The following is a 25,983-nucleotide window of genomic DNA, read 5'->3' as shown; positions in this document are numbered from 1 at the left end:
GCCTGAAACCTGGAATCTGTGATCTTCTTGCCGAAGCCTCTCAAGCGCTGGGATTACTGGTATGAGCTATCATGCTGGGCTTTTTGTTTTTAATTTAAAATGTGTGAATATGTGTGTTTTGCCTGAATGTACCTCTGTGCACCACTTACATGCCGAGTGCCAGAAGAGGGCGTCTGATCCCCTGGAACTGAACTGCCATGTGGGTGCAGGAATTGAACCTGGCTAATATGGAAGAACAGCCCGTGCTCTTAACCTCTGAGCCGCCTCTTCAGCCCCCAGTTCTGTGTTTTCAATGAGTTGATTTTCCTATGCGTTGGGGGAATTCCTCCTTTCCCTGACATCCTATCTCTACCAAATCTGGATTGTCTTTGTGCCTCTGTTCCCACTGCCCGTGGCCAGCATCCCCGTCCCGAGCCCATCGCGTTCGGGTTAAGGGCCTCCCAAGCAGTCGCAGGACCCAGACTCTCCCTGTAGCGTACACTGCACACAGGATCAGAGGAACCATCGCCAAAACAGGCTGCACCGGTACAAAATGACGTCCGCGTCACCCCTCTTGATGTTCACGGCCACGGCTAGATCTGTTCCTACTTAGAATCTTTCTCCCGAGGCCAACCAGCTTCCTCACCAAGCCTCCCCAAGGTAGCTGACACTCCCCTCAGCTCCTCCAGGCTGGTAACCGCTACTGCCCTGCTCCGGCGGCTCAACGCCATGCCCAGGCACCTTCTCCGCGGCTCCAAACCTACCGCGGGCGAGCAGCGGGCTCGTTCCCGCCTCTTGGCTCTCGTCTCACCCAGCCGACTGCACACCAAGCGTTTCTACCCTGTATCATCTCTCTCTCTCTCTCTCTCTTTTTTTTCTTTCTTTTTGGTCTTTCCCACAGACCGATGTCTCCGTTTTCCTTTGTCAGGACAGGGCCTCGCAGAGCCCTCGGCTCAGCACCGCGGAAGCGCGCAGCGCACACGCCCAAGTCAACTTGAATTGAACCGAAATCCGGCGGGGCTGGTCGGACTCTGAGGGCGTGTGGACAGGGAAGAGCGGGAGGGACGGGGCTGACCCCACCGCAGGGCACACAAAAGAGACTTCGGGCAAAAGAAAAAGACAAGAAAGGCCGGGGACGGAGCCGCGGAGCCGGGCAGGGTCAGCCAGGAGGCGGCCGCACGCTCCCGCCGCTCCCTCGGGCCGCGGCCGTTGGGGGGGGGCGTGGGGGGCGTGGCGACGAGTCTCGCGGGAGCGGCGGTTGGGCGGGCCGTTGTCCCCGAGGGCGGGGCGAGTTGCTAAGGAAATGACCGCCCGCAGCGGCTCGCCGCGCCAGCGGGGCGGGGTCTGGGGCCGCGCGTTTCCGCTTCCGCTCTCTCCTCCCCGCTCCCGTCCCGTTACCGCCTCCTGGCCGGCCTCGCGCCTTTCGCCGGCACCTTGCGTCGGCTGCGCAGCCGGGCCCGCTCCCTGCCACGCGCGCCCCCGGGGCCCCCGGCTCCGGCGCCGGCAAGGGTCGCGTCCCGCTCGCCTGCCCCACAGGCCGCCGGCCCGCCAGCCAGCCAGCCCGCCAGCCAGCCAGCCCGCCCGCCGCCATGGGTGCCTACCTCTCCCAGCCCAACACGGTGAAGTGCTCCGGGGACGGGGTTGGCGCCCCGCGCCTCCCGCTGCCCTACGGCTTCTCCGCCATGCAAGGCTGGCGCGTCTCCATGGAGGTGAGGAGACAGGGCCCCCGGAGGCTGGCCACTGCACGGCCGGAGCCTGACAAGAGAAAGGGAGCGGGGGAGGGGACGGGGTGCTTCCCCGGGCAAGGGTCCCTGGCGAGAGCCTGCGGCCGCGGTGCGGGAGGCGGCGGCGGCGGCGGCGAGCGCGGGATCCGGGCGGAGAGGGAGCTGCTTGAGCTCGGGGACCGCGGCGCGATGGCCGGTGGCGCCGAGAGAGCCCTGCCATGTGGGGAGAGGCACCTTCCGCCCACTGTCCGCCGTGTCTCGGTGCCTTCGCGCCATCCTCCGGTGCCGGCCCAGCCCTCCAGGCTTCCAGGCGGCGTGGGGTGTAGTTGTCAGAGCGGAGAGGCCAGCTTGGCTGTCTGCTCGCTGCTTGGCGGAGTAGATGTGAACGGCTGGTTCGCTTTTTTATTCTTCGAATGTGTGATGTGGCAGGCCTCTTGGGGCTGGAAACTTGATGGGAAAAAAGGAGCCCGGGCGAATAATGTGTTTCCCGTGCTTAACCCTTCGTTGCTTTAGCCTTAAGACACCTCGCGTTCATTTCAGAGGCTCTGCTTGACCTTCGAGAATTGTCACTCGTTTGTATTCTTTCCGAATCCTTTTACGACCTTTAGGGAAAGAATTGTCTGTCTCTAGGCCTGCTTGGAAAAAAAAAATGATGCTTGCAATTTTTTCCTCACTCGATTTCTTTAAAACTTACTAAGTTGTCATTCGCCTGTGCTTATAATTTAGTTTACTCGAGTTTCAGTCATTGCAGCAAATTTTTTTTCGTCACAATCTACGGGTAACTTTAAAAAAAAAAAAAACAAATCCACTTTGGATGCAAGGGAAAACCACCATGTGGATTAACAGCGTTGAGCAAATGGATGTGAGACGACAATGAACAGGAAAACCTGGGTGGTGGGATGGACATGGGAAAGGTGGACAATAAATGTCTTTGAGAAATTTTGCGAGCTCTAGGTAGAGGGACTAGGTAAATGCTCTAATTATGTCTGGAATTGAGGGTTTATCCACTTAGTAGGTGGGCTTCAGGTAGCAGCCAAATACTGTCTCCCTTGGGGATTTTTCTCAAATCCCTCGCTCCTCCCTGTGGTTAGCTCTGGAATGACAGCGTGAACTTAAACGATTTGTTCTCAGACTCAAAATTTATTCTCTCAGCAGCCTTTGATAATGGTTCTAGCATTATCTATAGCATCTAGACAAACAGTTTCAGCAAGGAGATGGTCCTATTCATCCGTCTCATCTGGCTTAGTGCCCAGATTTGACAGCTTGGAAATTGAGGCCTGAAAGGTTAGCACACTTGTATCTAGATACAAAGAATCGGTATGTATTAAGTTGTTGGAGACCGGAGGTGCTGTTCTTACAGGCGGCAGACTAAAGCACAGCTTTCATACTTCTCAGTGATACTATACAACTAACTGGCTGTAGTTAGAGACACCTGGATATTTTCCTTCAGAAGGAAAGCCCGAGGGATGGCTCAGTGGCTGCTGTTCTTGCAGGAGACCAGAGTTTGATTCTCAGCACCCATGTCAAGCAGCTCACAACCACCTGTATCTTCCAGCTCCACAGACCCAGTGCCCTCTTCTGGCCTCTGCTGATAGATACCTCATTCTCTTATTCATTCATTCTCTCAAAATGGGGGGGGGGCATTGTGTTAGTCTGGCTGGTGTTTGGGTTAGGCTATCGTGTTTTCTTTTAGTGACTGTTTATCTCAGACTTTTCAAGTTTCTCATTCCTTGATTTCCATTGCTGTGGAATGAAATAGTTTTTCCACTTTATGGGGAACTCTTTCTAGATTTTTGTGAATTGAGTTGCTTGAGTGTTTTCAAATCCAGGAATTCTGTGTTTTTACTTACTTGCTAAACATTTATTTCCCTTTGTTTTTTGGTTTCTCCATTAGTGATTAGAGAACTACTTCATTTTTAGTTTAGGGTGGTTTGGTGTGAGAATTTTGCTTGACTGTTCTTGGGATCCTAATCTTCATTTTCAGAGGCAATCTACTTGAGCATTAAAGCCTTCCTGCTATGCTATTCCTGAATTTCCTCTTGTTTGAGTTACTTAGGCCTTGTCTTCTTAGAGTACTAGTTCAGATTTTTTTCCCCCTGAGACAGGGTTCTCTGTGTAGTTTTGGATCTCACTCTGTAGACCAGGCTGGCCTCGAACTCACAGAGATCCGCCTGCCTCTGCCTCCTGAGTACTGGGACTAAAAGCCTGCGCCACCACTGCCCAGCTAGTTCAGATTCTTTTCTGCTTCATAGATATTTTTCTTTCTAGGTTTGTTTCCTCCCTCCAGGTATTACATAGTGTCTTTGCTATTGTAAGAAAAGAACTAAGATACTATAGTTTCTAGTCTCTTAAATGAATCTTTTCAGAAAATAAGCTCTTGACCTAGGAGTATATATAGCTCAATGGTCCAGAAAGATGGGGAAGGGTTATGGTATATCTTTGTCCCTCTTTTCCTAAGGAACAGGCTTGATTCCACCTATTAATGAAGCCCGTTTACATTGTTGGCTTGGTTCTAATGACTGAGTTCCAGGTAAGGTTAATTGTGTATACCTTATAGGGGTTGCTAAAATTCTGACACATAGATTTTAGCCTTAGACTTGCTTTACTCCCTCCCTTGAAGCAAGGGTGGATGGTGGTCATGAAAAGCTGACATTTTATACTTATTGCCTCTTTCCAACCCTCTTGGTGGGGAACCAGAATTTTCTTTTTTTGGGGGGTGGGGAACATGTGTGTCAAAGTACCATAGCAATGTTCCCTTCTTCTTCATGGTTTGGAGGGATCCTCTAGCTAGCTGGCTGAGCTGTGTGCTGTGGGGTTAAGAGTAGAAGAGGTTCTGAGAAACATAAAACATTGTGAGGTTTTGGTTGCTGATGAGAAGTCCAGTCTAAAGGCAATGTACTGCTACAAAGGAAAAGGAATTTTGAGGCTCCTCTGAAAGAAGCAGAACAGTTTTCTATGGAGAGTTAGGATTTTACAAAATTCAATAAATATTTCCCCTTTTTAAAAAGCTGTGTCAGTATCTTAATTTGTTTTACATTTATTTTTCGTGTGGATGTATGCATGTGCCATAGCACACATGTGAAGTTCAAAGGACCATTTCATCTCTGCTTCTACCTGTATAGATCCTAGGGATTGAGCTCAGGTTGCCAGACTTGGTGGCAAGTGCCTTTACCTACTGTCACCTCTGCAACCTTTTTGGGGAGCTGAGGGGAGAAGACAGGGTCTTTATATATAGCCCTTTCAGTTCTGGAATTTGCTGGTATCTTCCTGTCTCTGTCTCCTGAATGCTAGGATTACAGGTATGCATTGCCATGTCCTATTTGGTATTGGTATGTTTGGAGTCTAATTTTGAGTAGTAGTCATAAAAGATTATCAAAGATCTGAAGAGGTTGATAGCTTAGCAGATAAGAGCACTTGATGCTTGTCCAGAGGACCCTGGGTTTGTTCCCAGTATCCTTGTGGCGGCCTACAGCTACCTGTTCCAGGAGATCTAACACCTTCTCCAGGCCTCCTGGGGCACCAGGTACACGTGTGATGTACAGATAGACATTAGACATTCAGGCAAAATGCCCATGAACATAAAGTTTTATATATATATATATATATATATATATATATAATATATATATATATATATATATATATATTTTCTCCCACCCGCCAATTCCCAAGTAACCACTCAGAGGCTTACTATTACTTATAAATGTCCTGCTTGCTCAGTGGCTGAACGGCATCTGACTCTGCCCTTCCTCCTCCCAGAGTCCTTTGTGTCTGCGTGTCCCTCCTAAACTTCCTATCTGGCTGCTGGCCTGTCAGCTTTTTATTAACCAATGAGCTCCAAGTTCTCTTAGGTTTTATGTGGATGTAGTTGTGCCATGTTGGAACACCATATGTAGGCAAAGTTTTCCCATCCTAGGAGCCGCTTCCAAGCTACCACACAGAGGTTTATATTAATTGTAAACATTCAGTTGATAGCTCAGGCTTGTTTCTAGCTAACTCTTACACTTAAATTAACCCATATTTTTATTTATGCTTTGCCACATGACTTATGCCTTGTTACTTCATGTTTTACATGTCCTGCTTGCTCAGCTCTGGCATCTCTTGGTTCTGCCCTTCCTTCCTCCCAGAGTCCTCTGTGTCTGCATGTTCCACCTATACTTCCTGTCTGGCTACTGGCCTGTCAGCTTTTTTTTTTTTTTTTTTAAAGATTGATTTATTTATGTATACAGTGTTCTGTCGCATGTATGCCTGCAGGCCAGAGAGGATGCCAGATCTCATTACAGATGATTGTGAGCCATGATATGGTTGCTGAGAATTGAACCCAGGACCTCTGGAAGAGCAGTCAGTGCTCTTAACCTCTGAGCCATCTCTCCAGCCTGGCCTGTCAGCTTTTTTTTAACCAATGAGAGTAATACATATTCACAATGTACAGAAGGATTATTCCACAGCAATATATCTTAAAATTTTTTTTTTTAGAGAACATCTAGATTGAATGTAATGCTGAATAGAAAAATCTTAAGAGGCTTGCATGACTGTTTGTTTTAGGATGGTCTCCTATAGGCTCAAACTTTCTGTGTAGCTGAAGATGACCTTGAACTCCTCACAGGTGCTGAGATGATAGTCCTGAGTGCAGCTGTGTAAAGCTTCAGTCTTCTTAATGGAGAAGATATTATAAGATGGGATATCGGATATCACAAGCGTGCCATGGGGTTCTGTTTCAGAGAGGGAATCTCCAATTAAGGAGCATTTATTACCTGATCTTCACATGTATTTTAAAGCACCTTCAATGTACTGAACCAGATCAAAATTTCTTTGTCTAAGGCAGTGGTTCTCAACCCTCCTAATGCTACCACAACCATAAAATTATTTTCATTGCTACTTCATAACTGTAATGTTGCTAATGTTATGAATTATAATATTTTTTTTTCCGAGACAAGGTTTCTCTTGTGTAGCTTTGCACCTTTCCTAGAACTCACTTGGTAGCCCAGGCTGGCCTCGAACTCACAGAGATCCGCCTGCCTCTGCCTCCCGAGTGCTGGGATTAAAGGCGTGCGCCACCACCGCCCAGCGAATTATAATATTTTTTGGAGATAGAGGTTTCTCAAAGGGGTAATGACCCTCAGGTTGTCTAGGACCTAGTCAGACTTTTTTTTTCTTTTTCTTTTTTCTTTTTTTTTTTTTTTGCTTTTCGAGACAGAGTTTCTTTGTGTAGCCCTGACTGTCCTGGAATTCACTCTGTAGACCAGGCTGGCCATGAACTCAGATCCACTTACCTCTACCTCCCAAATGCTGGGATTAAAGTTGTGCACCACCACTGCCTGATTTCACCTTATCTTATATTAATTTATATTGTTTCTGTTGGTTTGCCTCTTCTGAACATTTTATGTGAATTGAGTTGACCTTTTTTCTTTGAGTTAATCAGTTTTTATTTTATGTGTATAAGTTTTTTGCTCAAATGCATGTTTGTATACTGTGTATATGCCTAGTGCCCATGGAGATCAGAAGAGGGTATCAGATCTTCTGGAACTGGAGTTCCAGATGGTTGTGAGCTACCATGTGAGTGCTTGGTATCGTACTGGGGTCCTCTGTAAGAGCAGCAAGTGTTTTTAGTCACTGAGCCATGTTTCCAGCCCTGTGAGTTTTGTTTGAAAACGGACAACTAAGCCCTGTCATCCTAGAACACTGGTGGTGTTGGTCTCTGGCTCAGGGGAATCTGCAAGAAAAGAAAGTGCCCTTTACCGGGGGAAACAGGACTGTGAGTTGGTGGTCAGTGTGTTACCTTTAGCATCAGGCTGCTTTTACTAAGTGTAACTGTTTCATGTTTTTTTATTACATCTCTTTAATCATGTACATACGTGTCTGCATGCCTGTGCCACAATGCCCGTCCGGACATCAGAGGACATTTGCAGGAAGTGGCTCTGTCTTTCCATGATGTTGATCCCAAGGATCAAATTCAGATCGTCAGGCTTGGCTGATTCATCTTGCTGGCACTAACTGTAATTTTTAAAAAGGTTTCTAAAATTTTTATTTTATTTTATTTTTTTTATTTATTTATTTTCAAACAGCTGAAGCCAGCTTTATTTAACACCAGAGAGGCACCTTCTCAAGTTCTGACCCCACCCCTGGACAGGGCACAGGACCCAGTCACTCAGTGACCAGAGTCCAGGAGACTGCAGATAACATGCTTCAAGCTGGGGATTTTGTAGCTTAGGGGCAGAAGGAGGTGGGAATTCATTTGGGGCAGAATGGGGAGTTAGCTGGTTCCCTTAGACAAGCTGTTTTGGAAACTACAGGATCTGTTGTCTCCTTTTGCGAACACCAGGTGTCTGGGGTAGGGGGCATCTGCTTTTCTTCCACAGTCCCCAAACATCTGGCTTCCTGGAACTCTGAGCTAGGTTTCAGGGCCTTGATTTTGACATGGGATGAGGGTGGGGTGGGGTGTCCTTTATTCCAGATTCTTTTTTTTTTTTTTTTTTTTTTTAAAGATTTCTTGCATACAGTATCGGGACTGCATGTTTGTCTGCAGGCCAGAAGAGGGCACCAGATCTCATTATAGATCTGGTTGTGAGCCACCATGTGGTTGCTGGGGATTGAACTCAGGACCTCTGGAAGAGGAGCCAGTGCTCTTAACCACTGAACCATCTCTCCAGCCCTCCAGACCCCTTCTTTATAAATAATAGAGATGTCATTTTTCTGTCTAGCTACTTCCTCCTGGTTGGGGGGGGACGCAGTGATTCTAGGAGCTCTGAGTCTGGAGTGACTCTACTCTAAAAGAAGTATTGCTTTGATTTGGTCTTGTGTGATAGACCAAGTGAGAGCAGTGAGGTGACCCAAGAGGAGCTTCTGTGAAAGGTTTAAAAGACAAGGCAAAAGTGTGAGCATGAAGAGGGGTCGAGAGGAAGAGGCGAGTGTGGGAGGAGCCAACCAGAGGACGAGACTCACAGTTGGAGTTTTAGTACCTGGTCCCAGAGCTTTTGGACCCCCCATCCCTGACAAGCTAAAATTTTTATTTTTATGTGTATGAGTGTTTTGCATATGTATTTGTATGTGCACCATGTGTGTCTTATCTGGTTCCCATACAAGTCAGAAGAGGGTGTTGGATATTCTGGAACTGGAGTTACAAACAGTTATGAGCCACCATGTTGGTGCTGGAACCCAAATCTAAGTCTTCTGCACGAACAACAAATGCTCTTAACCAGTGAGCTGTCTCCTCCAACCCACATATATATATATATTTAAACGATTTATTTATTATGTGTACAGTGTTCTGTCTGCATGTATGCCTACAGGCCAGAAGAGGGCACCAGATCCCATTACAGATGGTTGTGAGCCTCCATCTGGTTGCTAGGAATTGAACTCAGGACTTCTTGAACAACAGCCAGTGCTCTTAACCACTGATCCAGCCCTCCAACCCCCTAGTCCTTTATTTTTAATAGCTCAATAATATTTCCCTGTAATTTTGTTTCTTTATTGCTGATAGATGTTTAGATTTGCAAATTTGCCTATTGTGAATAATGATGCGTGTACAACTTTTTGTGTGGAAATATATTTTGGGTATATATCTAAGAATGGAATTGCTATGAGTGATATTAGGAAATGTATATTTGCCCTTTGTATCTAGTCATATTAAAATCCTTGGACTCATCAAAGTAGTGTCTTGTATGCTAATGATCTGGGTGACAGCTGATAGCCCCTATGTATCTTTAGAAATGAGGGAGTGTCACAAGAAAAGCTGAGGTATAGTAGATAGTTGGGCCTTCCAGCACACATCCTTAGCTAGAGAGGCTGATAGGTTAATGACCAGTGGCCAGGGATTTGATTAGTAGTGCCTGTGTAACACCAAAGGAGTACAGGAACTTAAAGTAGCTGATGTGTGGAGATCACCAGAGGGCATGAAAGCTGAGCCCTCACGCAGTCTGCCGAGATGGTTCAGCAATGCCCAGTCCTGCACTCACTAAATGTTTCCCGGAATTCTGTGATTTGCACTAGCAAACTAATTGAACCTAGGGAAGGAGTTGTAGGAATGTCTACTGCTTTAGGATTATTTATTTGGTATGTGAGGAAAAACCTTGTGGTCACAGAAGTGTATTGTGAGAATACTACCACTGAGCTCTATCCCCATCCCTTATAGATAAGCTCTTACTAGGGTAAGGAGGTTTCTTCCTTCCTAGTTTGGTTGAGGTTTTCTGTCATGAATGGGCCTTTAAGTTTTGTCAAATAATGTCTTTGTTTGTTTGTTTGTTTGTTGTTTGTTTATGTCAGCATGTGCGCTGTGCGCGCGCGCGCAGGTGCCCACAGAGTCCAGGAGGGGGTGTAAAATTGCTTGGAGGGGGGCTGGAGGGATGGTTCAGTTAAGAACACCGTCTGTTCTTCCAGAGACCCAGATTCAATTCCCAGCACCCACATAGCAGCTTACAACTGACTATAGCTCCAGTTCCAGGGGATCTGACACCTTCACACCAGTGCACATAAAATAAAATGTTAAATAAATTATTAAAAAAGAAGGAATCGCATAGAGGTAAAGTTTCAGGTATTTGTGAACCGCCTAATGTGGGTTCTAGGATTTGAACTCTGGTCCCAATAGGGCAGTAAGTGCTCTTAATGGCTGAATCATCTCTCCATTCCCTATCAACCGCTCAGCTGCTTTTTTGGGGGAAGGAGGTGAGACAGGTTTTCTTTGTGTAGCCCTGGCTATCTTGGAACTCATTATGTAGATCAGGTTAGATTTGAACCCAGAGGTCCTGACTGCTTCTGCCTCCCAAGTGCTGGAATTAAAAGTGTGTGCCACCACCACCACTATCCCCGGCCTATACCAATATTTCTGTTTGGTAGAATTCACCAATGAAGCCATCTTAGGTTGGACTTTTGGTGTAGGAAGAAGTTGTGTTGTTGGTTTTCAGATCCTTTTGAGACTGTACTCACTGGTTAGCCCAAGTTAGCCTAAGTTAGCCTCTAACTCACTGCAGTCCTCATGCCTTCCGTATACTGGGATTAAAATAGGTGTGTGCCATCACCTCTGGCTAGGTGTTTGGTTGTTGTTGTTGTTTTGTTTTGTTTGTTTTTAGTTTCTGGTTTTTTGAGACAGAGTTTCTCTGTATAGCCCTGGCTGTCCTGGAACTCACTGTGTAGACCAGGCTGGCCTCGAACTCAGTGATCCACTTGCCTCTGCCTCCCGAGTGCTGGGATTAAAGGCACAAGACACCACCACCAGGCTCTGACTAAGTGTTTTAATTATGTAAAATACACAAGGACATTTTCATGTTGACCACTCACATGTGTACAATTTAAAGCTAAATGTGATACTGTGTGTCTGTAATCCCAGCACTTGAGAAGTCAGGGCAGGAATTCAAGGATTGTTTATGCTACACAAAACCCTATTTCAACAAGAAAAGGAGAATGCATTTTGCAGTATTCAATATATTCACATTGTGTAACTAATTTTCAGAACTCTTTATTTTGGAAAACTGGACCTCTGACTCAGAAGACAATTCCTCAGTCCCTAGAAACCACTATTTTATACTCTGTATGACTTTTTTTTTTTTTAATCAGTAGGGAAATTGAGGCATTGTCTCATTATGTAGCCCTGGGTGGCCTCAAATTATCTACTTGTATCAGGTTCTTGTACTTGTGCCTCTGCCTCCCAAGTGTTAGGATTACAGGTATGTAACACCATGCCTGGTTTAATTTTTATTTTTCATCAAATACATGCATTGTGTGTGTGTGTGTGTGTGTGTGTGTGTGTGTGTGTGTGTGTGTGTGTAAGTGTAGTATCTCCCTATTCAATGTGGTTGTGCACATGGGTGCATGTGTTTGAGTAGAAGCCAGAAATTGGCATCAGATGGTTTCCTGTGTCTCCTTGAATCGCCTTGCCATCTTATTTTTTGAGACGTTGCTCTCTGAACCCTGAGATCATCCATTTGACTAGACTGTCGGGCAGGCCCGTGAGCTCCAGGGATCTACCTATCCCTGCCTCCCATCCCCATACACCCAGGGCTGGGGTCACAGATAGGTGTTGCTGCCCAGCTGCTTTGTTTTCTGAGACAGGTTTTCACTGTGTAGCCCTGTGCTGTCTAGCTTTTTTTATTTATTTATTTTTATTTTTTATTTTTTTATTTTACAATACCATTCAGTTCTACCTATCAGCCACAGGTTCCCCTATTCTCCCCCTCCCACCCCTCCCCTTATCCCCAGCCCACCCCCAATTCCCACCTCCTCCAGGACAAGTCCTCCCCCGAGGACTGCAATCAACCTGGTAGACTCAGTCCAGGCAGGTTCAGTCCCTTTCTCCCAGACTGAGCCAAGTGTCCCTGCATAAGCCCCAGGTTTCAAACAGCCAACTCATGCAATGAGCACAGGACTCGGTCCCACTGCCTAGTTGCCTCCCAAACTGATCAAGCCAACCAACTGTCTCACCTATTCAGAGGGCCTGATTCAGCTGGGGGCCCCTCAGCCTTTGGTTCATAGTTCATGTGTTTCCATTCATTTGGCTATTTTTTTTTTTTTCAATAATTGTGTCTGGCTTTTATGTGGGTGATGGGAATCAGAATTCAGTTGCATGGTAGCATTTTACCAACTGAGCCATCTTTCCAGGCTGAATATACTTAATTTTTAAAGTTATATGATATTATGTTATCTTTTAGGGCTGTTTGTTTATTATTAGATTTATTTCATATTTCTTAATGTATGTATATGGAGAGCCATGCACATCCCACAATGTACATATGAAGGTCCGAGGATAACTTGTGGATGTTAGTTCTCTCCTTCCATTATGTGGGACCCATGAACCGAATATCAGGTCATCCGGCTTGGTGGCAAGCACCTTTACCTGCTGAGCCATCTCAGTGACCCTTTTATTTGGTTATTTGAGACAGGATCTGGTATAGTATAGACTGGTCTCAAATTCTTGATCCTCCAGCTTTTACCTCCCATGTGCTGGAATTATAGGCATATACCACCATAACTGGCTCTTAAAATTAGAAGAGAATTCCCTTCCTAACTGCCATTGAATCTTTTATCTTGACTTACAAGGATTTAGATGTGTGTGTGTGTGTGTGTGTGTGTGTGTGTGTGTGTGTGTGTGTGTATCTCAGTGATTGATTTAGAAACAGGAGAGCTATCAGGAGATTGGAATCAGTTAAGAGAATTAACTAACCCTTTATTAAATGGATGCATACATTGCATAGAAGGTCAAAAGGGCTGTGGAATATATGACTTCGGAAGACCAAGGCCTAATAGCCTTACTTACTCTCTGGTGACTCATGTTGTGTGTATTCTGAATCATCTCTTCTAGACATCACAATAATACATTTCTGGGTTTCATGTCACAAGTGAGAGAGAAGATCCGTCCCGTCTTACCCTTCCGCCCCCTGCAGGGTTTCTTTGTGTAGCCCTGGCTATTCTGGAACTCACTCTGTAGACCAGGCTGGCCTCCAACTCAGAGATCTGCCTGCCTCTGCCTCCTGAGTGTTGGGTGGGTGCACCACCAACGCCCATCGAAGCTGTATCCTTTGTAAAGAAAAATTTTAGTTTACAGTTTGGAGGTTCAAGCATGGTGCTAGAATCTGCTCCACTCTGGTGAGAACCGTGTGGCAGATGTTAGGAGAACCTGTCGAAAAGATCCTTTGTTATTAAGACTTAGGAAGCAAGAGACCTGGGATGATTCAGGCTCTCTTCATGAGAGGCAGTCTTGTGGGAGTAATACACTCTACCAGACTTGAATCATTCCTGCAAGCCAACATTACTCTTCCATAAGGCTGTAGCTTCTACCTGATTCTAGGTACCATTACTACCTCAACACTGCCACCCTGGGGGCCTGGCCTCTATAGAGCATATACATCTCTAGACAGCAAACCATATCTAAACCATAGCACCATCCTATAAGCAGACATGAAGGATCTGCAGTAGACCCCAGAGCAGTAAAGAAATTTAAAACAGTCTTTGCTTTTGCATACTGGTTTAAAATCCGGCTTTGGACATAGGACTCCTTTCTCCTGTGGAACATTGGATGACAGTGTGAAGTAGTGTCTATTCAGTGCCCGATTATTGGTAAAGGCAAGAAATACTGCAAGTTTCGAGCATTGGTATAGTTGGGAAAGGCGTCTTAGAGTCATTGAGATGTAGAATCTAACAGACAGAGGAATGAGTAGGGGAGGTAGTGTTAGGAAGAAGGCTAGGAGAAAAGACTGAGTACATATGTGCTTTGCTGGGTAGTGGAAGAGTATCTGTGTTAAAAGTGGAGTCGTTGGAGAATGGCATTAGAATTAGGAGATCCGGTTATACACATGGGTAGTGGTGACTGCCTTAAATTAAGCAAGGCAGGAACAATGTGATGAAAGCTACCAAGAATAACTCAGCAGTCCTCTAATAGATGACTAACAGCTAGGAATTTAAAGATGGACCACTATTGGGTGTTGGCTGTGGAAGTTAAAATTCCACGGAAAGAAATAAAACCAAAGAAATAATCTTAGTGATTAAGGGCACTTGTTGCTCTGGCAAAGGACTTGAGTTCGATTCCCAATACCCACATGATTTGCAGCCATCTGTAACTCTCGTTCAGGGGATCAATTCTGACCTCTGTGAGCATCAAGCATACACATGGTGCACATACAAACATGCACACAAAATGCTCACACAAAAAGTAAACTGAGTAAACCTGATAAATACAATATTAAAAAAGATGGAAGACAGTTCAATCTTCCTTCCTTCCTTCCTTCCTTCCTTCCTTCCTTCCTTCCTTCCTTCCTTCTCTCCTTCCCTCCTTCCCTCCTTCCCTCCTCCCCTCCTCCCCTCCTCCCCTCCCTCCCTCGATACAGAGTTTCTCTCTATAACAGCTCTGGCTGTCCTGGAACTTGCTTTATAGGTCAAGCTGGTCTTGAACTCATAGAGATCTGCCTCCTGAGTACTGGGAGTAAAGGCGTGTGCCACCGCCCAGCTTATTATTTTTTAATGAAGGCTTCTGTGTTCCTATTATAAGAGTATTGAAGTGGAACAGACAGCCTCTAAGAACAATCAGTTGAAGGTACAGAAGTATAGCTCTTCACTAAATTCAAGAAACCCTGAAACAGTGACATGCTTTGTACAAGATGATTCTTCAAAGTACCTGAGAATAAGCCTGCAAAACAAAAGTTGTTTGGATTGCTCTCTCACATTTTTTGCTGTAAACAAGATGTTGATAGAGAAGGATTTGAGATTAGGACTTAAAGAAGAAAATGTTAGTCTAGGAAGAGAAGAACCAGAGGGAAAGGAAAGTTTAAATGAAGGTGGGGAGAAGCTCAGCAGAGAGAGAATAACACTGAACTTGAACAGTGTGGGAAAGACGTGACTAGCTGTGTACACAGAGTACACCTACACACAAATGTTGAATGAACGTAGTGGCCGCAGTCAACGTGATCTCATACATTTTGTGACCAACAGTACTTAGTGTTTCTGATTTAGGACTGACTAAAGAAAGCAGTTGGCAGTTATACAAGGTTGGATGAGTTTTTCTAGATTGTAAGAGATGATGTTGAAATACTTGGCTGTGGCTCAGAAAAGAACAAAAACTCCAAAGGTAAAGGTTCTGAGTAAAGATGCAAGTGAAATTAAAGCTCTTAGAGAAGGTGGAACAATTCCAAGTAATATCGTAGGTCTGTAATCTCACCAAAAAGTGCAAGAGTAATGTGGGATCGTTCTAGGAACTGAGACCTGCATATGAGATGAACCTATTGTGGGCATTTCTCTTTAAGAAGGATAGACAAGAAAAGTGAACCAAGTGCCAGACTTCAGAGCAGAATATCTGTATAGCAAATGGCAATTTACAGTTTTGTGTTGTCCTGGTGACTGTCCTCTGATAAAGTGGTTAAACTATTGTTATTCCATATTATAAAAGAGGGTGAGATTGACACAAGGTAGTGGCCAGAAGATCATTTAGTGCAGTCCACCCTTTCCTCTGTATCAGCTAATCCTGCCAACTGCATATCAGAAATATTTGGAAAAGGCTAACTATAGTGTCTCATCCTATTACCCAGCGCTTTCAGGGATGAGACAGGAGAATCATGAGTTTGAAGATAGCCATGTAGTGGGACCCTGTCTCAAAAACAGAACAAATCTGGCCTTTAATCCCAGCACTTGGGAGGCAGAGGCAAGTTGTTGAGTTTGAAGACAGCCAGGGCTATATGGAAGACAGAGTCTTGAAAAACCAACCAGCCAACTAAGAAAACAAAACAAAAACCAGAGCAAAACAAAAAATCTGGAGGAAAAACATGGCTATGTTGAACATGTATTAGCCCTCGCCCAATTGAACCCAATATACTTAATTCTTTTTTTGTTTGTTTGTTTTGGATTTTTTGTTTGTTTGTTTTCTGTGTAGTTTTGATGCCTGTCCTGGAACTCCCTCTGTAGACCAGGCTAGCCTCAAACTCACAGAGATCCGCCTGCCTCTGCCTCCTGAGGGTTGGGATTAAAGGCGTGTGCCGCCGCCGCCGCCGCCGCCGCCGCCGCCGCGCCGCCGCCGCCGCCGCCACCACCACCACCACCACCACCACCACCACCCAGCCTTATACTTCTTGGTGTTATTCTTTAAAGAATACAGTATAGAATTAGAGAAAAACCAGACAAGACAACAAAAAACAGGGGGAAGAATGCATATTTTATAGCATTTACATGAATTAAATAATGTGAGTAATCTAGAAGCGATTTGAAGTGTACGGATAGCACTGGGCGTGGTGGTGGCCACACTCTGTAGAGAATTCTGTAGAAATTGAAGTAGATGTTGAAAACAGAAAAAAAAAAATTATTTCACCCCCACTTTCAAGTTTAATATATTATCTTCCAGGCACTAAATATACCTTTAACACCTCTCTTTTCTTTTCTTTTCTTTCTTTTCTTTTCTTTTCTTTTCTTTTCTTTCTTTCTTTCTTTCTTTCTTTCTTTCTTTCTTTCTTTCTTTCTTTCTCTCTCTTTCTTATTTATTTATTTATTTATTTATTTATTTATTTATTTATTTATTTATTTATTTATTTATTTATTGGGAGTTGAGGGCCGAACCCAGGGCCTTGCGCTTGCTAGGCAAGCTCTCTACCACTGAGCTGAATCCCCAACCCCACATTTTTCTTCTTATTCGTTTAATATGTTGTGAACCCGTTTCTCTAACACATATTCATCATTTTTACCTTTAATATTGTTTGTTTTATTTACTTTGATCGAGAGAAGGTTTTACTGTGTAGCACAAGCTGGTCTCAAAGTAATGATCCTCCTGCCTCAGTCTCCCTAGTGCTGCAGTCACAGTTGTAAGCCAAAATGCCTGACTTGGTACTTAGCTTTTCTAATAGCTATTTATATTCTACTGGAGAAGCTCCATTTGCAATCATTAGTAGAAGTTTAGGTGGTTGATAGTTAGTTGCTTTTGTTTTTTAGCCAGGGTATCACTGTGTAGACCAGGCAGGCCTTCCGTGATCTGCCTGCCTCTACCTCCTGAGTACTGGGATCAAAGGTGTATCCCACCAAACACAGCTTAAAATTGCTTTTGTTACTCAATAATGCTATAATAAGTTGTTGTGTTTTCTCTTGTGAACTTCTTGCTATGTATTCCTGACTGGCCTTAAGTTCATGGCAAGCCTACCATTTTAGCCTCCCAAGTGCTAGGATTCTAGGCATATACCACCAAGCTCAGCATTTAAATATCCTTATACTTATACTCTGTATCCTTGTCTAATTACTGTCATAAAACAAACAATAGTCGGCCAGGCGGCGGTGGCACACGCCTTCGTGAGGCAGAGCCAGGCAGATCTCTGTGAGTTCGAGGCCAGCTTGGTGTACAGAGCAAGATCCAGGACAGGCACCAAAACTACACAGAAACCCTATTTTGAAAAACAAAAAAAACAACAACAACAACAACAAAAAAAAACAAAAGTTGTCAAATTCATAGATCACTTCAGAAAAATGTTTAAAGATTTGTGTGTATGTATCTATGTCTATGTCTGTGTGAGTATGTGCCATGTGTGTGAATGTACCTATGGAGGCCAGAAATAGGCATTGGATCCCCCTGGAGTTGGAGTTACAGGTAATTTTGGATCTTAGCGTGTACTGTGTAAGAGTAGCAAGTGTGCTTTAACTCAGGATCTCTCCAGCCCTCCACTTACAAACTTTGATACATAGTAGCAAGTTGTTCTCCAGGAAACCTAATTTATAGCCTGGTGGTTTGGGCTAGAAGAATGTGTTTCTGCTTCACTCTTACTGCTACTGTATACTACTACTTTCTAATTCTAATTTTGTACAAAAGGATGTTTCTGCATTAGTGTCTAGACTGACTCCAGTGTCAGTAAACTGATTTTAATGTTATTTAAATGTGGACAGACAGACATACCTGGGCATGGTGAGGCACGGCCTTATCCCAGCACTTGGGAGGCAGAGGCAAGCAGGTCTCCAGAGGGAATTCCAGGATAGCCAGGGCTACACAGAGAAACCCTGTCTGGAAAATAAACAAAACAAATGTGTATAAACAAATTTTATGGTAACAAAACTACAAATAAAATTAGCAGGATTATAAAGGCAACATTAAAATGATACAATTGTTCTGGTCAAAATTGGACACTCCTCAGGAATTAGTGGTAACTGCTGAGGAAGAAGCTCTTAGGAGTTAGCATGCATACACTTACCCAGTGTTTATCCCATGTCAGTTCAGTTCTTCTGCTTTTCTGTAAGCCAAGCTAATTCTCCTTTGGGGTGTAGAGGATGTGGGACAGGGTCTCACTCTAGTCCAGACTGGTCTTGAACTTACTGCAGCCCTTACTTCAGCCTCCCCGAGTGCTGAGTTCCAACACAAGCCATCTTACGAGGCTATTTCTCCCATTTCAGTAGTGCTTCCTATGTCTTATGTCTCTCACTGGAAATTTTTCATGAATCACTTGACCTGGTCTCCCTTTTGTTTGTTGATTTAGCCCAAGCGTATAGAACACACCGACACATAATAGAGTCTCAAATATTTGATTAGTGAGTGCATTCTTAGGAACATTGACGTTTGAGATGATGCCGAGCAACAGGCAATCATAAGTACAAATGAGAAGAATGTCCTTGCGTGGTAGTAAGAGGAGAGGAGAGGAGAAGGTCTAAGAAGAAAAACACTGGCTTAGATGGAAGGAAGGCTAGCTAGTGTGGTCCATGGGGGAGTCATGGGAGAGGGCGAATGGGACCTTTGGTCTGTGGTACTTAACTCGGGCCTGAAGAAGAGACAAAAAAGGCACTGCAGTTGATGAGGACCACAGGTATGCTGCTTGTTTGGGGGGCACTTTGTATTGGTGACATTTGATGTCTTTCTTCCCTGTCTTATGTTTCCTTTTCTTAGCTAAGAACAATGCCATAGTCTTTGTTCAGCTCCAATAAGAGAATTACTACATTCAGATTTTTTCAATATTGATATAAATTTTAAAATGCTGATGCCTTAAAGAGGAAGGAGAATTATGATTGAAATTAACTCACTTGCCTGGCAGTGGTGGTGCATACCTTTAATCTCAGCACTCAGGAGGCAGAGGCAGGGGGATCTCTCAGTTCAAGGTCAGCATGGTATACAGAGTGAGTTCCAAGGCAGCCAGGGCTACACAGAGAAACTCTTGTCTTGAACACGCCCCCACCAAAAAAAAAAAAAAAAAAAAAGAAGAAGAAGAAATTAACTCACCCAAGGTGAGTACTGTGCTAATTAGCATTTGTACCTCCTGTCTGAAGAGAGCAGCTGAAGGAAGTTCTGGTGGTCTTCAGGGTATTGTACAATAATAAGCTGCAACACACTTTTACCACAGACTGACCGACAGCCTTGCTTGAACTTTGCCCTGCCTGGAACATTAGTTTGAGGCGGTAGAAACTTGTTAGAAGAATTTGATCAAGCTTGTCCTTTTAATGAAGAAAGGGTAGTGTGGGCAGAGCCTTTTCCAGCTCCACCTCAGATTCAATTCATGAATGGAGTAGTATTTCAATTCCACCTGGGGGTAGGAGGTAGGAGCCTGATGGAGCTGTAAATTCTAATTAGCAAGTGCTATACACAGTGTTTTTTAATAACTTAATTTGTTGCAAAGAGAATTCCTTTGTAAATCCTTTAAGCTGAGGACAACTTCTTGAGTTAAGCTTTGGGAAGAATTTGTTAATTGCTGCAATGCTTCTTTTTTAAAAAGTGTGTTAGCACAGTATTGTCTGCTGCTGTTACAGTCTTCTGTAGAATCCCCTGGTTTTCAGGTGTGTAAGGTCCTATGGTCTTCTTGCTATTTATTCTCGTCAACATTTCCTTCCTTGAATTTCACTGCTTTTTCAGAATGGCTCTGCAGGTAACTGTATTGTTTAGTTTGGAGGGAGGGTGTTCCCGTGCCATGATGACTTGTGTGGTCAGAGGACAACTCCTGGGAACGTGTCCTTTCCTTCCATCATGCATGTGGGTCCTGGTGATCAAACTGAAGTAGACAGGCTTGGCAGCAAGCACCTTTATGATCTGAGCCATCACATGGGCCCAGAAGTAACCTTTAAAGTGCCTGTAATCTGATTCTGTAGCTTGGAAGGGTGAGGTCTGATTTTCTGAACAGCTAATAACCAAATATTCTTCGCTGGCGGACCAGGATCTCCTAGAGAGGAGGATGCTGTCTGTGTTAGCGAGGTGGAGGTCTGAGTCTGCTCTTCTTACTCCTCCTCTGGGACCCTTCTTGGCCATCTTCTCCTGTACTCTTATCACCCTACCTTCCTTTCTCATTTCTAGTCCATGTTTGGCCAGCCAGAGGATGGTGCTATGAAGATATGAAAGTACCTTGTGACCTAAAATATAGGAGAAGTAATGTTTGAACTTGAGACGTGCTGATTATGTTCCTTCTTCTTCTAGGATGCTCACAACTGTATTCCTGAGCTGGACAATGAGACAGCCATGTTTTCTGTCTACGATGGACATGGAGGTAACTTTAGCAGACCATATTGGTAACAGTCTGAGACCCCCAACTCCAGACTTTAACAGGCAAGAGAAGGGATCCTTTGTTCTTTTAACTTTCCCGGGTTGAACTAAGTCTAATAGGTAAGAAAACCTCAAGGGCTATGTTAATACACTCCTCAGAGAAGTGATATTGAAATGTGTTTTCAGAGTCAGACTTTCCCATTGTTCTACAGCTATGTCTCAGGTTTGCTAAAGTGTGTCCTTGCATGTGGGAAGCGATTTTGTTAATAAAACCTTTCTTCTAGGGGAGGAAGTTGCCTTGTATTGTGCCAAATATCTTCCTGATATTATCAAAGATCAGAAGGCCTACAAGGAAGGCAAGCTACAGAAGGTCTGTCTTCCTGCACTGTTAATTCTCCACATTAATTCTTGGAGGGTTCTCCCTCATTTTCCAACCTTTGGCTTCTCTTTGCTCTCTAGCTATTTTTTATCTGTGACATTTTTTCTTAAAGAGTCCTATGCCCAAAATAAGCTTCTTCCCATATTCTCAGGGTTCTAAACCATTTTATCTATTTGTGTGTGTCTTAGTGTGATTGACTACTCCTGAATCTGCATCCCATCTGTGTGCCTACGACTGTGTATATTAGGCAGTTCATTTGTACCCACGTGGTTATCTTATACTACTTTGCTTATATTCAGGCTTTAGAAGATGCCTTCTTGGCTATTGATGCCAAGTTGACCACAGAGGAAGTCATTAAGGAACTGGCACAGATTGCAGGGAGACCCACTGAAGATGAGGATGATAAAGAAAAAGTAGCAGATGAAGATGATGGTGAGTGTGGCATCCTGTATTAGAGAGAAATGAACACTTTGTTGTCACCAGTTCCAAGAAAGGATGGCTTCCTGGGGACCTGGGGAGTTTTCGCATTAAGAACCCTGTATAGCCTGGGCAGTGGTGGCGCACGCCTTTAATCCCAGCACTCAGGAGGCAGAGCCAGGCGGATCTCTGTGAGTTCGAGGCCAGCCTGGGCTACCAAGTGAGTTCCAGGAAAGGCGCAAAGCTACGCAGAGAAACCCTGTCTCGAAAAACCAAAAAAAAAAAAAAAAAAAAAAAAAAAAGAACCCTGTATAGTGTTCCACATTATATGTGGTTATAACAAAGAGAATTAACGTTTGTCTACTGCAGAGCTCCAAGCATTTTTGCAGGTATTATGTTTTGATATTTTGATGTGGTTTTCCTGGTGTGTACACACACACACACACACACACACACACACACACACGTACGTTATATGTTATATATGTGGCGACTTTTTTTTTTTTCAAGCCTGAGGCAGTTATTAGCCTTGGTAGTTGGTTATTACAAGTTAGCCCTTCCTCTAAGCTAGTGTTCGGGGTTTCTGGGTCCTCGGTCAGAGTTAAGGTTTCAACTCAATACGCGAGAGGTACAGTGGGGGGGCATAACTGGTGTTCCTTGGACCAAGAAAGACCAGCACGCTACTGAGGAGAGCTCGGGGACTCTTTTTCTGAGAGTTGATGAGGGAGTGGAGCCTTAGACTCGGGAGGTGAGTGGGAAGTGCTGACTAGTGAAAGGACTGTCCTGTGAGGAGTGGGTGGGGCTCTGACCCGGTCTCCTCCTGCAGTGGACAATGAGGAGGCCGCACTGCTGCATGAGGAGGCCACCATGACTATTGAGGAGCTGCTGACACGATACGGGCAGAACTGTCAGAAGGGCCCTCCCCATACCAGATCTGGAACTGGGACAGGTGATGAACCAGGGCCTCAGGGCCTCAATGGGGAGGCTGGACCCGAGGACCCAGCTAGGGAAACTCCTTCCCAGGAAAATGGCCCCACAGCCAAAGGCCACACAGGCCTTTCCTCCAACTCGGAACATGGGACTGAGGCAGGCCAAACTGGGGAGCCTGGTACTGCTACTGGTGAGGCTGGACCTTCCTGCTCTTCAGCCTCTGACAAGCTGCCTCGAGTTGCTAAGTCCAAGTTCTTTGAGGACAGTGAGGATGAATCAGATGAGGCGGAGGAGGAAGAGGACGACAGTGAGGTAAGGGCTTGTGAGGCAGGCGGGTACTGAAGTTGCAGTGAGGGCCTGTTTGGGGCCGTCCCTGCTTCCAGCTCTCTCTGAAAGTTTTTACTGTAGTGTGTGTGTGTGTGTGTGTTGGGTCAGAGGATCTATAACATGCATGAGTCAGTTCTCTATTTCTGTCATGTAAGGCCTGGGGGGTGGTATTGATGGTGAGAACAGTATCAGGTGATGAGGCTTGCCAGCAAGCGTCTAATTCACCCTCTGGGTCTCCTGACCCCTCTTCTTGTACTTGAACGCCCTCCCCAGACTCCCTGCACTCTAAGCCGCCTTTGAGGGTGTTGTCTCGCACCTTTAACCCTTACCTTTTCTTTGGCTGATTTTACATTCAGAAGAATACATTTTAAGATTTAAAAGTGAAGCATATGTTTATTAATTTTGTGTTGTGTACATGTGTGTGCCCGAGTGCGAGCGTCTGCTTAGAGGTTAGAGGACAACTTGAAGGCTGGCTTTCTCCTTCCACCGTGGGAGTTCTGAGGAGTGACCGGGTCACCAGGCTTTGCCCAGAGCCGGCTCTCCAGCACAGTACAGTGGGTTAGTTCCGACCTTTCAGGAGCTGTCTCCTGGAGAGAGAACAGGAAGGCAGTTTTCATTACTTTGGGTATTTGGGTGTCTCCTTTTTCCAATGGTTTATTCTCTAGAAGGTGTTTGACTGGCTGCTTTGACCCTCCCCAGGGCTTCTTCTGCTGATGACATCTGTGCCCAGTTCAGAATGTCAGTTTGTCATGCTTATCCTAGCCTCTCCCCTGCCCCAGGTTTCCATGACCTATTGGTTCTATCCTTGACTATTGTCCGGGTTTGTAGTTTGAGTCTGCTGAAGAAGGAGGGCAAAGGTGTCTCAGTGCCCCAGTCTCAACAGCTTGACTCCTCTGGTAGGAATGCAGTGAAGAAGAGGATGGCTACAGCAGTGAGGAGGCAGAGAACGAGGAGGAGGAGGAGGACGACACCGAGGAGGCCGAAGAGGATGATGAAGAAGAAGAAGAGATGATGGTACCTGGAATGGAAGGCAAAGAAGAGGTGTGTGGAGAAGGAAATGAGGGATTTTAGAAAGAACAAGAAACAAGTGTAAATCTCCTGATTATAAGAAATATATCTCGTGATATTTTAGTCTTTAATTCATGATCAGGAGTATTAATTCTGCAGTGGGGACTGCAAGGGCAATCTGGACAGGATTGCCTTTAAAAAGGCAAGGGAGCATGCCGCCGTCTCCGGACAGCCCTTCCCATCTGTTAAAGTTCTCTAGCGTAGATGGCGGTGAGCAGTGCCCCCGAGCCTGGACGCCCCCACAAGGCTCCCTTTCCTCCTCTTAAGCCCGGCTCCGACAGCGGCACAACAGCGGTGGTGGCTTTGATCCGGGGGAAGCAGCTGATCGTGGCCAATGCGGGAGACTCCCGCTGTGTGGTGTCTGAAGCCGGCAAAGCTTTAGATATGTCCTACGACCACAAACCAGAGGACGAAGTGGAGCTGGCGCGCATCAAGAACGCTGGCGGCAAGGTCACCATGGACGGGCGAGTCAACGGGGGCCTCAACCTCTCCAGGGCCATTGGTGAGGACCAAGAAGCTATAGGGAAGCCTTGCAGTCTTGTCCTCTGTCCCAGATTACCTAGTAGCAGAGGTTAATATTCCAAGTCCTGTGGCTTTCAGAATAATGTTAAACATCTTTGTGAAATAGTGAAGTTATAGTTCTCACTGTGTCCTGGTTATTTTAAAAAAGGCAGATGAACCCTTTGTTCTGATAGCAGATCTTAAACTAGAAAAGCTAGAGTTTAGTTCTTCATTCCACTAAGTCATGGGCCTGCCTCTGATACCCATCTGGGAAGCATTCACACCGCTGACCACTCTTACCTTTCAGGAGACCACTTCTACAAGAGGAACAAAAACTTGCCACCCGAGGAACAGATGATTTCTGCCCTTCCTGACATCAAGGTGCTGACTCTCACTGACGACCATGAATTCATGGTCATTGCTTGCGATGGCATCTGGTGAGCACTGGTGATGCCCTGAAATGCCCTTCTGCAACCTTACTTCTGTAAGGCTGGCGGCTACGGTAGGAGTACTGCAAGGCGGGCTTCTGGGGGAATTTAAGCCACAGGCAGAGCTGAGGAGCCTTTCTTCAGGAGCCGACACTGGCCTGCACCAATACTGCTGCCTACATGACTGCTCTGCCTTGGTGGGACTAAGGATTCTGACTGTCCTTTTTTGACCCAGGAATGTGATGAGCAGCCAGGAGGTTGTAGACTTTATTCAATCAAAAATCAGCCAACGTGATGAAAATGGGGAGCTTCGGTTACTGTCGTCCATTGTGGAAGAGGTGAGTTTGAAGCTGGAGGAGGGTACCTAGTCTGCACAGCCGCCACGTTCTTCTCTCCACTGGAGCTGAGGCCTGAGGCTGGGAGTAGTATTAGCCACCCCCAGACACACTGGAAGACCCTGATTACAGAGTTGCATCTTCCCGCGTGCCCCTGATGTAGCCCTAGGCATCCAAAGTTCCCAAGCGTGGGTTTTGTGATGCCTGCTGCCCATTCCTTCCCTTCTGTAAGTAACCCTGTGGTGTTAGCAAGGCCAAGCCTTCTTGTGGTACTCGAGGTTCCCAGGAAGGCGTTCAAACCCCGTGGCTAAACTGCCTCAACCTTTTTGTAGCTGCTGGATCAGTGCCTGGCGCCAGACACTTCTGGGGACGGTACAGGGTGTGACAACATGACGTGCATCATCATTTGCTTCAAGCCCCGGAACACAGGAGCGCTGCAGCCAGAGAGCGGCAAGCGGAAACTGGAGGACGACGAGGAGGCGGCGGCGCTCTCGGCCGAGGGGGCTGAGGAGAACGGCAGCAGTGAGCAGAAGAAGGCCAAGCGGGACTAGCAGCCGTCCTGACCCTGCTGCCTGCCCACCTGGACTGTGTTCTGAGCCCTTGGACCCGAGACGGAATTTTGTCTTTTTTCTTTTAGCCTTAGCAGTGGGTATGAGGTGTGCGGGGGAGCTGGGTGGCTTTCCTCGGCCCACTCCAAAGAGGACTCTGCCCCCGCGGCAGCCTGGGAGCCTCTGCTGGCCCTCCGGCCTCCTCTCCTCGGCGGGCGGGCGGGCGGGCGGGCGTGTGCCTGTGCTGTTGTGTTGGAGGGAAGGAAGGACCAGCGGTTCTGATTTTTACTCTGTGAACACTTTATTTAAGGACATTCTTTTTTATTGGCGGCTCTGTGACCCTCGCCGCTTGCACCTGCTCTCTGTTGTACACTTTCGAGCAACACTTTTTCAGACTAAAGGCCAAACAAAACCTAATCGTGCCCACAGTGTCCTTCTTTACCCTACCT

At 45.7% G+C, this 25,983-nt stretch overlaps 1 protein-coding gene across 2 annotated transcripts; it reads left to right on the top strand.

Annotated features, from left to right (window-relative positions):
• Positions 1 to 1,363: 1,363 nt before the first annotated feature.
• On the top strand, positions 1,364 to 25,951 carry Ppm1g (protein phosphatase, Mg2+/Mn2+ dependent 1G). 2 transcript variants are annotated; one of them, XM_028874848.2, is made up of 11 exons: positions 1,365 to 1,688; positions 20,536 to 20,605; positions 20,886 to 20,971; positions 21,280 to 21,412; positions 22,224 to 22,346; positions 22,545 to 22,639; positions 23,555 to 23,695; positions 23,990 to 24,224; positions 24,531 to 24,660; positions 24,887 to 24,989; positions 25,319 to 25,951. In XM_028874848.2, exons 1-11 carry the CDS (start codon positions 1,569 to 1,571, stop codon positions 25,535 to 25,537), a joined length of 1,455 nt encoding a protein of 484 aa, XP_028730681.1. In that variant the 5' UTR covers positions 1,365 to 1,568; the 3' UTR covers positions 25,538 to 25,951. The 2 variants fall into 2 exon arrangements, with proteins under 2 accessions (XP_028730675.1, XP_028730681.1); XM_028874842.2 differs by having other exon boundaries at positions 1,364 to 1,688; positions 22,224 to 22,639.
• The last annotated feature ends 32 nt before the right edge of the window (positions 25,952 to 25,983 follow it).

Source organism: Peromyscus leucopus, chromosome 22 (assembly GCF_004664715.2).
Source record: "Peromyscus leucopus breed LL Stock chromosome 22, UCI_PerLeu_2.1, whole genome shotgun sequence".
NCBI lineage: Eukaryota > Metazoa > Chordata > Mammalia > Rodentia > Cricetidae > Peromyscus > Peromyscus leucopus.
This window is presented reverse-complemented; position numbering and strand designations above follow the sequence as displayed.